The 16963-nt window shown below is 41.8% G+C and overlaps 2 protein-coding genes and 1 long non-coding RNA gene across 7 annotated transcripts in view; 2 read left to right on the top strand and 1 right to left on the bottom strand.

Annotated features, from left to right (window-relative positions):
• Positions 1–15716, top strand: part of wdr90 (WD repeat domain 90) — a 41218-nt gene extending 25502 nt beyond the window's left edge. Inside the window, exons 27-42 of one of the 3 annotated variants that reach the window (XM_042082522.1) lie at positions 18–137; positions 402–673; positions 773–875; positions 1128–1249; positions 1429–1585; positions 2047–2237; positions 2543–2711; positions 8531–8651; positions 9698–9866; positions 10091–10213; positions 10317–10485; positions 13259–13389; positions 13544–13687; positions 13807–13926; positions 14089–14173; positions 14929–15716. In XM_042082522.1, the coding sequence (XP_041938456.1) occupies positions 18–137; positions 402–673; positions 773–875; positions 1128–1249; positions 1429–1585; positions 2047–2237; positions 2543–2711; positions 8531–8651; positions 9698–9866; positions 10091–10213; positions 10317–10485; positions 13259–13389; positions 13544–13687; positions 13807–13926; positions 14089–14173; positions 14929–15086 (2354 nt within the window). In that variant the 3' untranslated portion in view covers positions 15087–15716. Of the gene's footprint in view, positions 1–17; positions 138–401; positions 674–751; positions 876–1127; positions 1250–1428; positions 1586–2046; positions 2238–2542; positions 2712–8530; positions 8652–9697; positions 9867–10090; positions 10214–10316; positions 10486–13258; positions 13390–13543; positions 13688–13806; positions 13927–14088; positions 14174–14928 lie in introns of all 3 variants that reach the window. The other 2 variants (XM_042082520.1, XM_042082521.1) reach the window with 2 other exon arrangements.
• The window catches only part of LOC121699951, a 17143-nt gene continuing 255 nt past the window's right edge, over positions 76–16963 (bottom strand). The window contains exons 2-4 of the long non-coding RNA XR_006027086.1: positions 14931–15080; positions 1231–1269; positions 76–161 (exon numbers count right to left, since the gene is read on the bottom strand). This is a non-coding gene — a long non-coding RNA (uncharacterized LOC121699951). The remainder of the gene's footprint in view (positions 162–1230; positions 1270–14930; positions 15081–16963) is intronic.
• Positions 15941–16963, top strand: part of rhot2 (ras homolog family member T2) — a 13858-nt gene continuing 12835 nt past the window's right edge. Inside the window, exon 1 of one of the 3 annotated variants that reach the window (XM_042082524.1) lies at positions 15941–16138. In XM_042082524.1, the coding sequence (XP_041938458.1) occupies positions 16102–16138 (37 nt within the window). In that variant the 5' untranslated portion in view covers positions 15941–16101. The remainder of the gene's footprint in view (positions 16139–16963) is intronic. The other 2 variants (XM_042082523.1, XM_042082525.1) reach the window with 2 other exon arrangements.

The following is a 16963-nucleotide window of genomic DNA, read 5'->3' as shown; positions in this document are numbered from 1 at the left end:
CTTTTTAATTGGTGCAGGCCCATCAGGTGACTCCGGGGCGTTGACCAATGGAATGCTGCTGTCCACTGGGATGCCTCGAGGCCCAGCTCCCCTTCCCTCATTGGACCTGAGCTCTATTGAGAGGCCAGCTCATGATGGTTAGTGTCCTCTGGGAAAGTTGCCTGTCATTAAAAAAAAAACATTTCTTTCTAAGGTCTGAAATGTCTTGCTTGTTACCTTGCATAGATGAAGACACATATTCATATATTCACATTCCTACCTACAGAGAGTGCGTATTGAGCAAGTGAATGAAAATGGTCATTTATTTTAGTATCTCTTGTGTTCAGATGAGACTCTGGTTGTTTGTGTGTCCTGCACAATTAAAACAAGGATCATAGTACTGTGTTTTTGTGTGCCTGTTGGTGTGGGTTTGTTCGTAGCGCTCGAGGACCTCTCCCTAAGTGAGGACACTCACGATGCCTTACGACGTAGCCCTTCCCCTTCACCTGCTCCCAGCCCCACTCCCAAACACGCCTCCTTCCTCCGGGTCACTGATAGGTCAGCGAGCAGAGCCTCTCCAGAGGAGCCAGCCAATCAGCTGAGAGAAAATGACCATGGGACCTCCTCAAAGGCGGAGCGTCCGGACTGCTACAAACACTTCACACCACGTTACAACACCTCCACCCCAGAGCAGGTACTATCCCTCCATCCATTTTTATTCTTTCATCTCTTCTGTCTCTCCGTCTTTAGACCAGTTTTAGACATTTCCCAGGATTCTGTGTTTTTACTGCAGAGTGCTGTGCCCCCTCCCCCTGGAGAGGAGGGACTGAGACTGAAAGCTGTGATTGGCTATAATGGCAATGGGCGTGGCAATATGGTGTGGAACCCTGACACAGGTGAGCAGTGTGTGCGTGTCTGCACTTATGGACACGTGTGTGTGTTATGTGTGTGTGTGTGATTTGAAGAGGGAAAGGTCTGAGTGCCCGTGTATGTTTATTTATTTCTTATGGGGCAATTTGTTGTTTAGTGTTAGTTGATTCTCACTCTGTATGTGTGTATGTGTATCATACACCATACACTTGCTTCTGCGTTGTAGGTCTGTTTGTCTACACCCACGGATTTTGTGTGTGTGTCTGTGTGTGTCGTAGGTCTGTTTGTGTACACCTGCGGCTGTGTGTGTGTGGTGGAGAACCTGCACACAGGCTCTCAGAGGCATTGGCTCAGACACACAGAGGAGATCTCCACCCTCACCATTTCCCATGATGCACAGGTACAGCACTGACGTCACACCTACAGCAGACAGGAAATAGAAAAGGATGTCAATTGTAATTATGTTTTTGGGAAATGATTACATTTGTAGGACTGCTACATTGAAAAAGCACAGATTTGTATGATGTTTGTTGGGATAACAGTGCCTATCGATGTTCTTTGTTGTGATTGGTTGTATAGTTAGTGGCGTCAGCGTCTGGGAGTGGTGCCTCATCAAAGAGCCTCATCTGCATATGGAATGTTGCAGATGGTTCCAGTAGAACCAGCATGTCCTTTCATAAGGGCGCAGTGCAGAGCATGGCCTTCTCCAGGGATGACCGCTACTTCCTGTCAGTGGGTCAGTGCGTGATGTCACATCTTATTAATCCCCCCATTGGGTTTCCAATGTATTGCATGATGATGATGGTCATGATTTGTCACTAAAATGCGCATTGCTCAGTCACAGTTCATTGCTGGGCTCTTATCCTAGTCTGATGTCATATCCTTGTCTGTTTTAGATGCTGTCATCATGCAAAAGAATTTCATGTTTTTTGCTCCTCTTTAAAGCATTGCTTCTTTCATAGCGACTCTGAACTGTCATCTTTTCATCTTCGATATGGCCACACTGTCTGTTAGGCATGTCCGTTGCCATATTGATCATATTAAATCCATCAAAATGACACCTAATTTGATGGACCATTTTTTCCCCAAGTCGGAGCTCCCTCTACAAGAGGCAATTTTCTGACATAAACGAGTTCCGAGGTGTCTCTGGAAGCACACATGCTTCATTAAAGAGGTCATATTCTGTTTTGGCTGCAGGTGACTTCAGTGAGCAGGAGGTGGCGCTGTGGAGCGGGAGCTGCTTTGAGCTGCTGTGTCATGTGACCGCGCCGTGGGCTCTACACGAGGCCCGCTTCAGCCCCACCACCGACGGCCTACTCGCTTGCGTCGGAGCGTCTGGAACTCTCTTCTGCACCATACGCACACAGGGCATGCAGACAGAACTCCAGGTTAAAAAAAAACAATCACACACACACACACACACACACACACATTTATCCCCATTCATGTAGATGCATTTGTATATTACCAAAGCATACAAACATCCACTTTCTCTCAGATTTTTGTCTCACTCACACACAAGTGAGGCTGAAGTCAAGGCTTTCTAATAAAAGTAACCATATAAGCAATTATAGCTTTTAGCAAATGCTTCTTCAGACTTCCAGACTAATTCCCCAATCCCACATCACAAATCCTGTTGCAGCATTGCACTGAAAACACCCTTGAGGATGTGAACTCACACTGTCGCCCGCAGGTGCAGAGTGTGTGTGTGCCTGACGATGTCGGTGACGCGGAGTTGACATCTCTGTGCTTCAACGCCAACGGCCTGCTCTTTACAGGCACCAGTGGCGGGCAGGTGTGTGTGTGGGACTGCAACACACACCGCTGCTTCATGAGCTGGGAGGCAGACGAGGGAGAGATCGGTCAGTGTGTGTGTGTGTGTGTATGTGTGTATGCAGTGTTTCCGCTAGATTTTTTTTAACAGTGGCGGTTTCAGGGAGACATCCACTCTCCAGTTTAATTTTTGCTATTGTTGCGAGCGAGCTAATAGGCTAAGATATGGGAAATACTTTCAATACGATCAGCTTCAGAAATTAATGGGTTTTCCTTAGCCTGTGCTACACCTTTCCATCAAGTTGTGCGAAAAATTGTAGTTTTTGCGATGTTGACAAACATGCGTAGCACATGCAAACTCTTGATAGCGCATGCCACTAACGTCTATAAAAAACAATATATTTATGGAATAAAATTAGACAGGGACCTCGGATTAGAATTGCTGTTTATTGTTAAACTGCAATTTTCAGCAGCCAGCGAAGGGCATTTAGCCTACTATACTTCCGGACAATATATTCCCCTAATTCTGAAGCAGTGGCACCGCTAAATGAAGAGGAAACACTGAGAAGAAAGTTAATGTTTTAAATAAGCTCAATCAATACAATATATAATATGTGAAGTGAAACTGGACGGGCCATAATAACCTCTGACTAGTTTTAGGCTACTAATTGTTAAATTGCAATGTGAGTGGCAGCCAGCAGGGGAGGATACGTCGGCAGGATTATTTAAAAAGCTACTGCAACTATTGTGCGTCTGCCCTGATTCTGATACCGTGGGGGTATTAATTAAACCATGGCGGGCCGCCATGCTGAAATAAACGTAGAGGAAACACTGGTGTATGTGTCTCATCTGTTTGCATTTGTTAGTGTTAGTGTGTGGTTGTGTTTTAAACATCTTTGCATCTGTGTTAGTGTGTTGTGTGTGTCTGTGTTTCTGTAAGTGACCTGTCAGTGTCATGATTGCATTATCAGCCTCACAGATTTTTCATTTCCCCTGACTTTTAGCATTTTTGTTTCTCATGATTGCATGGTGTTTTTTGGAGTGGACATTAGATGAATGTTACCGTATTTTCCAGACTATAAGTCGCTCCGGAGTATAAATCGCATCAGTCAAAAAATGCCTCATGAAGAGGAAAAAAAACATAAGTTGTGCCGGACTATAAGTCGCATTTATTTAGAAATGTATTTCACAAAATCCAAGATCAAGAACAGACAAAGGCTATGTAACTGGACACATAGAGGCCAAAAAGATTAATGTTAATGAAGAGAAGGAGTGAATGGCAGTGATAGCAAAGGCAGCCAAGAGGAAGGCCCGAAGGTAATTGTAAAGCAATTTACAAAAGATTTAAAGCAATTTAAAAAAATGCTGATGTGGTACATGAAAATGTAGCTAAAAATGTGGAGAATGCAATGCAATCAAGCATTTTGGGCGATGTGGCGTCACAAGCCGGCAGCAGATTAGATGCTTACGAGAGAAAAAGATGCGGTTTTAAAAGGACGCGCACGAAGGATGAATGGCAAAGCTGAGGCGAGCCGTTTCCACTTTGCGATCCATCTCCACAACATGCCAACACCACTGTGAAGTGTGATTTCTCATGACCAGTTGTCACTATATTCATACTTTTCTGCCCTTTCTCTGCGACACTGGGGATCAAACGTGAGGGGGACCACGTCCATGTTGATAATATGGTCCGGTGACACGTTGTGTTCAGTTACCTGCTTTTCAACGAACTCACGGAAACTGTCAACCTTGGCTTGAAAGTCTGCTGGCAGTTTCTGACACACTGTTGTCAGTGCTCTGATGAGAGGCGGTTGTGTTGCATGAAGCGTTAACACCAAGATGGCCCGCCTGCAGAGTCGTTTATATTCATCTCCTTTGCAACTACCAGGGCATAGAAACGTAACTGCACCGTTGACATGCCTCTCCCGGCAGCACGTTGTTCAAGCACCCATCTGTGGACTCGTTCCTCCAGCTCTGGCCATCTTGCTTTCAATCCGCGATTAGTTTTCTTTGTTTTCTTCATTGCATTAAGAGTAACCTCTGCTTTTCGCCAGTCCCACAAGTTTTTCACTCACTCCAAACTTTCTTTCTGCTGCTCTATTACCATTTTCGGCTGCATATTTTACTACCTACAGTTTGTAATCAGCATAGTATGACTTTCTTTTGGGGGGGCATTTTGGTTGTATCCAGTCTCTCCAGTCCAGTTGTCTTTAAGTTAATGTTTCAGGGGTAGGCCTGCACAGTTGTATAACAGCTCTGGTTATCACAAGCATAGAGCGCCCTCTTGCGGCTCTTTCATTTCGGAATTATTCAAAAACATGTTAAATTTTATATATAAGTCGCACCTGTAGGTCGCAGGGCCAGCCAAACTATGAAAAAAGTGTGACTTATAGTCCGGAAAATACGGTACATTTTGGGCTTTGTTTTTGTATGGCTAAAGTCAATGAATATTGGCCATATACTACTTTATGTATATTGATTGCTGTTGGTAATGCTACAGAAATGGCCTTTGGTTGAACTTTTATTAATCGTTTACAGCTTAAATTGTATAGGTTAGGAGTAGTCATCAATTCTGTTGCACATGAATTGATTGTTTCCCACTTTAAAAACATTCAGCTGAATTATCCAATTTCGGTTTTCCCTTTGGCTTGTTGTTCGTATTTATCGTTCAGCAGAATTATAACTTAAACGGTGATCAATAATTGTAAATATAGCCTTATTTAGTGTAGTCATGCATACTGAGTGGACTCTAGACCTCACTTCCATATAGCTCAGGAGGCTGTGTCATGCCCTAAGGGATTAGCAACAAATTTTGATGATGTACTTAGTACTGTAATTTCCTGTGATTAGTCATTAGTCATATTGTGTATAAACCGCAGGATAGTGTTTTACACAAATTAAAAGAACAAAACCATGTATTAACCTTAGTGCCTAATGAATCAGATCATGCTTTAATCATTCAGAAGAATGAAGAAAAGAAATGCATTCCCAAATCCTGCTCCAATGTATTTACCTCATAGCTGAAGAACTTTTGCAAAATCAATGTATAAACCATGGTTAATAGTAGGGAAATTACAGTATATAAGTACTGTATTATAGCTGCTATGTGCTTGCTATATGTACAGGTTTCATCTTGCTCTTGCTATTCTTCTACAATGCACTCCTTCAATTCAATTCAATTTATTGTGCTTATAGAGCGCCAAAACATAACACATGTATCATGGCGCTTTACAGAATGTAGGCAATCAGAGAAAGAAGGGAAGAAAGGAAGAAAAGAAAAGCAAGAGAGAGGCCCATGGGTAACAGGGGCGAGGAAAAACTCCCTAGAATTGGAGATATATATAGGAAGAAACCTCGAGCAGATCCACGACTCAAGGGCCTGACCCATCTGCCTAGGGTCAGTACATGACAGTAAGGTCTGTATACATGACAAGTGCATATGATAGTCGGGTGTAGAGAATAAGACATGGTGTTAAAAGCACTTGAGCTGAAAGTTACAAGAGGTGGGAGGATTACGTATCCGTTATGGTAATTTATTATTCCTGATTTAGTGACAGAGAGTTTTTCTCCTTCTCTTCACCCTTGTTCTTCATCCTCTGCTGTTCGTTCTCATGTTTGGTGCCTCTTCACAAAGGCTTCATTTTACTCTTTCTGTATGAGAATGAGTCATTTAAAATATCAGCAAATGAAACATTTAACAACATTGTACATTGGTATTCAGTTGTGAGCTTTTCCTTTTGGGTTGCTGTTTGCACTCGTAATGTTTCAGCACAATTGTACATGTTGGACTTCATTTGCAAGTCTGTCCCTTTGAGTTCCTATAGACCTTTTTACAACTATACTCTCATTCCGGCGTAATAATCAAGGAACGTTGCAAATGTACCATGGGCACAGCAGCACAATGATATCACGCAGCACCTGAAAATAGTCCCCGTAGGCTGTAACTTCCAGCAACTTCCAGTAACAAATTTGAGCTGCAGCAGATTATTACGCCGGAATGAGAGTATAGTCCATTGTCAAATCAGCCTAGAAACTTTCATTCACGTTTCATTTTCCGTTAGTCTTATTACACTTTCTAACCTGAGAATAGGAAAATTACCGGAAATCTAATCCGATTCAATGATCTATGCTAGGCTGGAGCTAAAAGTGGTATCGCCAGACTCACAGAACGGCTGGATGAACTGGAGAAAGGTTAAAATCAATTAACTGGAGGGGAGGTGGAAAATGAGCATAATTCCCCAAATGGTGGAATATCCCTTTAACATCTGATGGAAGACATTACTATTCATAAGTGTTCCAATCAACAGTCAAAAAGTCAAAATTAATTCGTTTTGCTATTCAGAGGTGAACTCAGAGGTTTCACAACCTGCATTTCACCCATAGTTGCCTCCCCCCCTTTTTTTTCCTCTACCTGTTCCTTTGTTTCTTCAATCCAAATCAAATCACTAATGGGCTGCTAGGCATTTTCTGTGTCTGCTTTCAATCTGGAACTTTTCACAAAATGTCTTTCCCCCACTGCCAATCACACCATCATGAATTTTCTACTCAGGAGTCTGAATTGTAGTAGCCTGGCCTCGCCTACCTAGATCTCATTTCAGGGAGATCTAGATTGTTTCTCAAAGTCAAGGATGGGTCCTTCAAAGCCGCTCTTTCAAGGATGTTACGTCATCGAATCTCGCCAAGCACTGTTCCAATGTCAAGGGTGCTTTATCTATTAAATTAAATTAAATTCTATCAAGTACTGAGTCCTTTGTTCTGAGATTTTCGAGGATGCATGCATGCATGTATCCTCTGCGTGCTTGGAATACCCACAATCCTGTGCGCACACATGATTTTTAATAATGCACCTGCAGCTTCCTTCACACTCGCTAGTCTGCTCCATTGTGTTTTCCGTATGCTAAGAAGAAGCCTTTCCTCGTCTGTGAAGGATTCGACTCAGCAGGACTCGTCCTACTAAGCACGAATCCTTGACGTTGGTCTGGAACACCATAGTTCATAACCGTTTCCCTCAGACGAGAAAAATGTCAGGCCAATCAGCGACGAGAGGGGAAGACTAAACAACGAAACTTATTGTGATAAACAGAAGCAGCAACACCTGCAAATGTCAGAAAATGCAGAAATTTATTTACAGCAAAGGTAGACTCACATACATTGTTTCCTAACTGTTGATGCTGTTTATTGTCAGTTTGTAAAGTTTAGGTGATGTAGGAAGTAACATTAGGAATCTTGAATCTAAACCAATCTCTAATATGATTAGTAAGGCTGAACCAATTATTTCTAAGTTGGTGCCCGTCGCGATGCAAGTGTTGCAGACGTTTCCCAATCTGGCTGTTGTGAAATCCAACTTTCAAGTCCCTTCTGACCTTTTCATCCAAAATGGTTCAGTTTCTTTTCTAAAAAATGAGAAAAGAAACTTCACACAAAATAACTTTTTAAATGATTGTATTACCATTTCGTGGCTTCTGCTGATGTTGATATGAACAATAGCAATAGCATGCCATCGCAATTATTGGATTCAATGAAACTGTAAGCCCTTCAGTGAATGGCAAATGGTCTGTAATACCTGTAGTGCTGTATGTGTGGTCTTTTTAAAGGTATATTTTAATGCACTGGGTCACCCTTGCCCCTGTTGGAAATAACATTACTAGTTGTTTTGCACAGTTTGCTGAGGTACACACGCACTCACTCACTCACTCTCTCTCTCTCTCTCTCTCTCTCTCTCTCTTTTTCTCTCTCTCTCTCTCTCTCTCTCTCTCGCTTTCTCTCTCTCTCTCTCTTTGGGTATGGGTTCTAACATGCTTCAGTTACAAGCAGATGCAAAGTGTGTATACATGTGTAGGAAAACAAAAAATGACATGTTACACAAATTATAAAATCGTGTGTGTGTTTTGTCTGTGTCTGTCTGTAGGGGTGTTGCTGTGCTGTGGCAATAGGCTGGTGTGTGGAAGCAACAGCAGGCGTTTGAGGCTGTGGTCAGTTGCTGCTGTTCAAGCACTAAGACCCCAGAATGCGGAGCGATCTCAGGACAGGTACACACACATACACACACAACCAGACAACACACACTTAACTTCTGGAGCCTGTTCACATTACAAACTGCTAACAGTTAAAGAATCTTGCGACAGTCTGTGACAATGCATGCTTGGTTTTCTTTCTCTTTCTGACGAAGTAGGGTAATTTAAATAAAATGAAAGGAAGAGCCTTTAATTAATTAAATAGACTGATTTTCAATGAATACCTAATTGCTTTTTTTGACAAGTACCAGAGAGTTATTTAGAAGCTGATTAAAAATGTAATAAATGTAATGTAATAAAAAATAGCTTTAATCGTGTACACATCTTCTGCACAAAGTGCCAGCCTTGAAAAGCATTCACTCATGTGACCCTCTCTATGATCTGTGCTGGTGTGAAAAGAGATGATATACTGGAGAGAAGGGGAGACGCCGGTGCAGCTCAGATGTCTTCTTAATTTTCAATTTATTTAGTAAAAGGTGCAGAATATAAGAGTAACGTTTCGATGTAAGTCACATCTTCATGGGCCTTACCCCCCATTTCTTCCAAGGACTCTGATGAAGATGTGACTTACATTGAAACGTTATGTTCTGCACCTTTTACTAAATAAATTAAAAATTAATTAATTAATTGAAGACATCTGAGCTGCACCGGCGTCTCTCCTTCTCTCTAAAGTATCTGTCCTGGCCTGGTTGCACCGGATTTTCGTCAAACGACAGAAGCGCGGAGAACCCTCCTTTGTCTAAGAGATGATATGCATCAGGTCTCACCTCCACCTACTGACTGAAGGAGTTGCAGTTGGATGTTATTTTCACAAGCCTTATCAGCATATGGAGATTGATGGCAACTGCATAATGCAGAATGCAGATACAGCCTCGGCAGCTTGTTGGAATAAATGAGCGTATTTATCTGTCCGTCCCATGACCCAGTACATTGTTTGGCATTCACTACTTCCATTACATAGTCCTCGTGGCTTGCATAGATACCTGTATGAGCCTTTTGTTTAGTGTAGACTATTATATGGAACAGCCCTTAGTTAACGGTCACTCACGGTCACCCAACAGCCCTGCTGTGCTGCTGGAGCAAGAGATGCAGCTTGACGGGGCAGTGGTCAGTGCCACCTTTGATGACGTCATGGACATGGGCATCGTGGGCACCACGACGGGCACCCTGTGGTACATCAACTGGACAGAGAACACCAGCATACGGCTCATCAACGGACACAAAAGCCTGGTGGGTGTTTTCCCGTTTAGATGATCACCGTGATGGTGATGATAGATTCACATTTACACTCACACTCTCACACTCACACACACACACTGTGTCAAAGGTAATGTATCTCAGGGTGTCTATGATTGGATATGACAAGTTAGAACGGTTGGTATAACTGCAAACCATTCATATGGACTACATGCACTTGAATTAAGAGGCGTGTGTGTGTGTGTGTTTATGCACAGGTGAATGGTGTAGTATTCAGTCCAGACGAGAGCCGCTTTGCTACCTGCGGACAGGATGGAAGTTTGAGAGTCTGGACATCGCCTAGTAACGAACTGTTGGTCCAGTTCCAGGTGCTCAATCAGGTAAGTCTTGGCCAGTCAGACAGTCCATTTGCTTGTACCATTCCGTGCACCTGCCTCTCTTTCCGATATCTTTATCAGAGTATTGTGTGTGTGTGTGTGTCAGAGCTGTGAATGTGTGTGCTGGAACCCTGGGAGCTCGATGACTGCAGTATGTGTGTCGGGGGGTTACAGCGACGGGACGGTGCGAGTGTTCAACCTGAACTCGTCTGAGATGGAGCTGAAGCTGCAGCCCCATGCCACCGCGGTGTCCGCGCTGCAGTACTCCTGCCACGGTGAGAGACACACACACACACACACACACACACACACACACATATGAGGAACGGGCAGAGATGAAGGGAGGGAAAGTAGAGAGAGGGAATGATGAAAATAAAGTGGTGTGTGTGTGTCTTCAGGTCTGTAAGAGACTCTTACCTTAGTTATACTCTTGGGTCATTTCAGTATGTGAGTGCTGGTGTGTGTTTGTGCCTGAATGAGCGTAGGTCTAGAGCAGTGGTTCTCAAATGGGGGTACGCGTACCCCTGGGTGAGATTTTAACCCTTAGAACCCGATTGACACAAAGTGCGCCAAAAAACACACTGTGACAGAGCAGAAGTGCGGTAGCCTGACGTTGTCATACTCAAATTCTAGTCAGAATATGAGTCTGATACTGCTCCATTGGGACGTAATTATGGGGCGTGTTTCAACCGATACAGGGGGGGATTCCTCTGCACTCAATTGGATAGACCTAACCAATCAGAGCAACAAAATAGCTTACCGTGAGGTGTAGGAAGAAAACACACAAACCATCCTTCTGCTCCTATATCCCCTCCGTTTTTAAAAATAATTCTGTTGAACAGTAATATGCTACAAACATGTTAAACAGCTGGGAAAGGCTGTCGCAAATCCCTTGAACAGGTGGTCAATCAGAGATTTCAAACGAACGAGGGAACATGTCGCAATGCAACAGCGCTGTTTTCCCTTGATGAAAGGGAAACCACCAGTTTTCCCACATCTCAACTTTGGCCAAAGTTTTCAAAAATAGTCGTTTTCAGTGATACAACCAAATAATATGAATTTTCCATATGGGGTCTTAAAAGCCATGTATCCTTCTAGCCACAGCGTTTTTGTTTCAAACATAAGCCTAATCTAAGCGTGCTCAGATGACGTGATAGACCAGTCGCTGTTGCTCACCTGTCCATCATCGTAAAGCCTGATTTGATTGGTCCGCCAGATTTAGGGCGAGCATACTTGCCCCACAATGGAGCAATGCCAGACCGAACTTCCCGTGGGGCGGGACTAAGTTCGGAATGGCACCCAGGCTAGAAGTGGGGCTTTCCAACGAGACAACGCACTTGTCTGTACGTTAAAGTATGAAAATAAAAATCATGAAATTAAATCAAATTGCACCATATTTAGTCTTTACTTCTCTGCGTTCACCTGCGCACCCATTACTCTCGTTTTTATTGCATTGAATTACTCGCGAACCTGTGAACGCATAGATATGGCAAGCATATCAGATGAAAGAGGAGACACAGAGCTATCATTTGATGGCAAGTATGTTGATCCTTCTGGCTTATGAAATCAGACGAAGTGACTACAAAATAATAACGTCATGTACAAAAACCAATGCTGCACACCCATTACTCTCGTTTGAATTACTCGCGGACCTGTGATCGGATAGATATGCCACGCGTGTCCGATGAAGGAGGAGACACAGAGCTATCATTTGATACCAAGTACATCCTTCTGGGTTATAAAACAGACGAAGTGACAGCAAAATAATAACTTCATATAGCTCGACTTACCTCACGTTTTTGTCTGTTTTTGTCGCAAAGCATGTTTATAATCCAACGCTATTGTGTGTTTCTCTATGGCAAAGAATGTTAATAATCTGGTTTTGAGATCCTACCAAATTCCTGCATGGCATCCAATTCAAGGCGCATATTGCATCCCAATTTGTTCGGCAAAGATGAACACCTTTTTTGCCTTTACTTTGTTCATGGCAATGCAGTAAAAAGTTGTAGAGAATCGTGAGTGCAGACACCAGGCACACACAGGCTAACACGTAAACTCGGGTCAAGTCAGGTCAGATCAGTTCGTGTCACAGAATATGGAGCGCAGAAAGGTCATTAAATCACTAAATAAAAAAATGGCATTTATTTATGTAAGGCACACACCACATATGTCTGTAAATTGCTCAGCCCCAGAGAATTCCTCCACCATGGCAATGATATTGCCAGATTCAGGACAGTCTGCCCTACACACACATTAAATGCATGTAGAGCTATGAGCTTGCTGTCGTGAGATACATATCAAAATATAAGAATTTTTATAATACGCTTTTTATATTTTAATTCTTTAAAAATCAAAATAAAATCAATGCTAGTACTAATACATGAAATGATGGCAGATCTGGATAGCCTAGATTCTGCTGGAAAAAAAACAATATGTGTGTGTGGCACTTGTAATGAATAAACCAGAATAAATATCCTTATAATAATAATAATTATAATAATATATATAATAATATATAACCATAATAATAAAATCCTTATGAATAAAGGTAGTGAAAATGCCCTAAAAACAGCTTAGGGTTAAAATATACATAGATTTAAAAAGTAGAATCTATGCAAAAATACTTTAAAAACAATTATTTAATAAATATGTCAGGAAAATATAAGTTCATAAAATTAATTTTATATTTCAGTAGGCTATTCAGTTTCATTATCCTAAAAACCCAGAGTCCCCCACATACCAGGATGGTTCGACCCAACCTGTCACATGCCACCCGCCATCACCTGTCAATCACTGTCAAAACTCAAACGATGGAGTCGTGGTTGAAGTTTATGAATGGAGTCGTGGTTCCAAAGTTTAATAAATTAGACACTGATGTCACAGCGCTCTGTTTTAAGTCTTTTTTTCTCAACTAAAAATGCTTTGCGCTGGTTAGGGGGTACTTGGCTGAAAAAATATTTCACAGGGGGTACATCACTAAAAAAAGGTTGAGAACCACTGGCCTAGAGGAACAAGGATTGTGTGTGTGATCTTTGGTTGTGTTTTCAGGTCTGGTGCTGTTGTCGGCAGGACGAGACGGTGTGATTGCTGTCATCAGTCCGGTTACTGGGGCAACACTACGCATCATTAGTGATCACAAAGGGGCTCCCATTACCGCTATGCAAAGTGTCAATAAACAGGTTGGTGTGTGTGTGTGTGTTAATGCCCATTGTGTTGTAGTTTGTAGGTGTACATTCTCAACATTCATTTTTGATAGTTTTATGGCATGATTTGTTAATCATTGTGCAACTATGCTCTTTGTGTGTGTGTTAATAATTCTTCATTTGTTTCCAGTATAAAGAGTTTGGGCTTCAGGGCGATGAGCTGTGGTTAGCAGTCAGTGCTGATAGGCGTGTCAGTGTCTGGGCAGCTGATTGGAAGAAGGACAAATGTGAGCTTCTTGATTGGCTGAGTTTTCCCGCCCCTGCTGCCCCCGAGGTAAACTAACCCCTCCATCTCCAGCCTTCCAGCATCCTGATTGCTGTTACTGTGTCACATTTACTGTGCCAATCATGATTGCCATTATTGTAAGGTCATGCTGTGTTTTATCCAATCAGTATGGGGATGTCTTGCCACCAAGCCTGGCTGCCTTCAGTCCTTGTGAGCGAGGGGTCATAGTTTACACTGGCTATGGAGTGACAAAAGAGCTCACCTTCTACTGCCTGAACAAAAAACAGGTCCGAGTTACTCTAGAATTCCGTAACTAATATCAATATGGCACACAACTGGTACTTATTAAACATAGGGAATTTTGTAGCCTTTGGTAGAGTTATACTGATTGACATCAAACCACCCTCTCTCTCTCTGTCTTTCTCTCTCGCTCTCTCCCCTCTTTGCAGGTCCTGAGAACCATTTCTTTGTCAGATTGGGCACTTTCCTTAAGTCTCTGCTCTAAGGAACGACTACTTGCTGTTGGCTCAAAGCGTGAGTACACACTCTGTTGCATGCATTGCAAATATAAACATATAAAACATATATATATATATATATATATATATATATATATATATATATATAAACATATATAATAAGCAAAGAAATGTGCGCACATGAAAGTGTTACATGTACACATGAGCGTTTCAGGTGCTCATGCAAAACGTTTTCGTGTGAGCATGCAAAACTTTTGTGTGAGAGGATGTTTGTTTAATTCTAGGAGAACTAGACCCAAAGGGTGTTGAATTCAGGAAGGAGACGGCTCTGTTGCCAAAACTACTTCGCTAGTTTTGTGTGCGCATATGAAACTAAACTTTAGATTTTTTTTTGCTCATGTCCCCTTTAGGGGCTCCGTGTATTTACACTTTTACTGCTTTTATAAATGGAATCTTCATCAATTTAATTTCCCCTTTTTTCAATCATTCACAAACATCCCCTCTTTAAAATGAATCAAAATGAAAGCAGATTCCTACAAAGTAGTGTTATATAATTAATACAATTCACACAACAGATACTATTTCAAATGGTGTGATTTGAGTAATTGAGATTGCGCTGAGGGATATGTCCATAAAAGCAATGAGCATTGTCAGCACATACATGCTTGTGTCAACATTGCGCAACCTCATTGCTGAGGTGTAACTGCCCTTATTGGCTTATTGGACTCACTGGCTATTATCAGTCACTCTTGCCAAATCAGACTCTAATGAATGTTTTCATTGTGTGTGTGTGTGTGTGTGTGGCAACAGACCGCGTGGTGAAGTTGCTCCACAGCTCCTCGGGTCGTTTTCAGGACTTCACCCCTCATGGCGACTCCGTCCAGCTCTGCTGCTTCTCCCCTTCAGGAAAACAGCTGCTTACCTGTGCTCACAATGAGATACTGCTCTGGAGCTCTCATAGCCTTTAACACACACACACACACACACACACACACACACACAATCTTTTAGAAGGGCAGATTTGTATGCCAGATATCCTGGACACACAGAGACACAATCTCAGAGAGACAAGTACATACACACACTCACACAAACACACACGTGCACACAGAGCCTAAATGCACTCAATGGGTTAATTTGTGTGCACAGGCAAACAAGCATACACACCTATGCAACAGCCCACATAACAGGATTAACTTCAGGAATGTTTACTAAGTTCAACATGTGGATATCTCCAAAGATGGCACCTAAATACAGGCACTACAAGCATTCAACATAATATTTAAATGCATTCTATTTGTGATTTTCTAGGTCTGTTTACTGAAAGTTATAGCTGTTAATATACCTTTTTTTCTTTTGTTGATACCCAGAGCCTGATTGTTCATGTGCCTTGTGTTATGTCCATATATGGTCATGCATTTTATATGTAGGAATTTTTGGAATTGTACTGTCAATCAATGTGAATGTTTTTCTTAGTGTTTTATACATCTTAAATCTTGTCTGAAAGACAAAACTGTTAGCAAATGTGTTTTTTACATTTGTTTCTAGTTAATAAATGTTTTTACATTTGTATCTAATTTTGTGATTATAATAAATAGAGCATGTTATAAGTTAATTAATTGATTTAGTTACCAATGCACAGTATTTTTCTTATCTTTTGGCATATGATTTGATTTCCAAAGATTGGAATTGACTTAAATCTACTAAATGAACTGTGATTAGGTGATATACTGGTGAAATTACATCTTGGGTATAATTAGGGAATGTATTTTGGTTGAATAAAAAACACCAGACAGCGGAAGAGGGCGCAACATTTTTGGCTCGAACCGGAAGTACCAATAGTAACGTTAGTTCGTTTCTCCTTGTAAACTGAAATGGGTCAACCGCTGTCAGAAATTTCCAAGTAAGGTTACATAGCAACACAGTAAAAGTTAAAAAGTAAGGCGTTTCTAATTAGCAAACCGTCTGAAAGGGGACGGAGACATGAAACGCGATGTTAGGATACTCCTTCTGGGAGAACGTAAGTAGCCTATATTTTCTTTCGGGATCAGCCCTGAAGCAAGCAGGCTAGGTTCAATGGATTAGCTTGTGGGCTAACCAGCATCTTGTAGCCCGTCTAATGTAGCCTAACTAGGATAACGCTGTATCAATAACTTTATCCTAGCTAACTGGAGCAGAAAAACATGACTGTCATAAGACAAGTTGATTTTGCACACTGGAGTCGAGCAGTAATAGTCAGTGCCACTCGTCATGGACATAAACTCCTTTCCAAATTGTTAGTAGATGTAGTTTTCTGAATAAATAAACACGGCTTAGTAGTTCGTGTTGTGTAGTCAGCAAACTTAAATAAGAAAACTGTCAACACGTCACTTGGTGATAAATCCCTGCATGCAGTGGTCAAGGTTTATCGCTAACTAGCTAATATGTGTGCTAGCTAAATAGCTTGTCCTAATCTCATGCAACTTCAACCAGCCTCTAGCATTAACAGTCATGAGATTAATGGTTGTTTTTGACCAAGCTATCGTAGAAAACCATTCTAACATGTACTCTGTTTGCCCATTCAAACCATCGATGTAATGATTGTCACTATTGCCACATTCTGTATTTGGCCGCAGATCTACTGTAACACAAGCTAGCCCATTCCGACAACTTGACACCCTGCCAAAGTTCCCACTAGCTCTGATAAACATTCACAGGTTGAAGTAAAGATCACTGAAGTGTGCCCCCTCGAATTGACATGATGTAAACAGACGTGTGAAGCTAGTTGTGTTGTAAGCGCTTTGAAATTTAATTCAGCTGGAAACTAACGTCACTCGTGTTAATTGGCACTAAAATGTTAACTCAG

The sequence above is a fragment of the Alosa sapidissima genome, chromosome 24 (genome assembly GCF_018492685.1).
Source record: "Alosa sapidissima isolate fAloSap1 chromosome 24, fAloSap1.pri, whole genome shotgun sequence".
In the NCBI taxonomy this organism is placed as follows: Eukaryota; Metazoa; Chordata; class Actinopteri; order Clupeiformes; family Clupeidae; genus Alosa; species Alosa sapidissima.
This window is presented reverse-complemented; position numbering and strand designations above follow the sequence as displayed.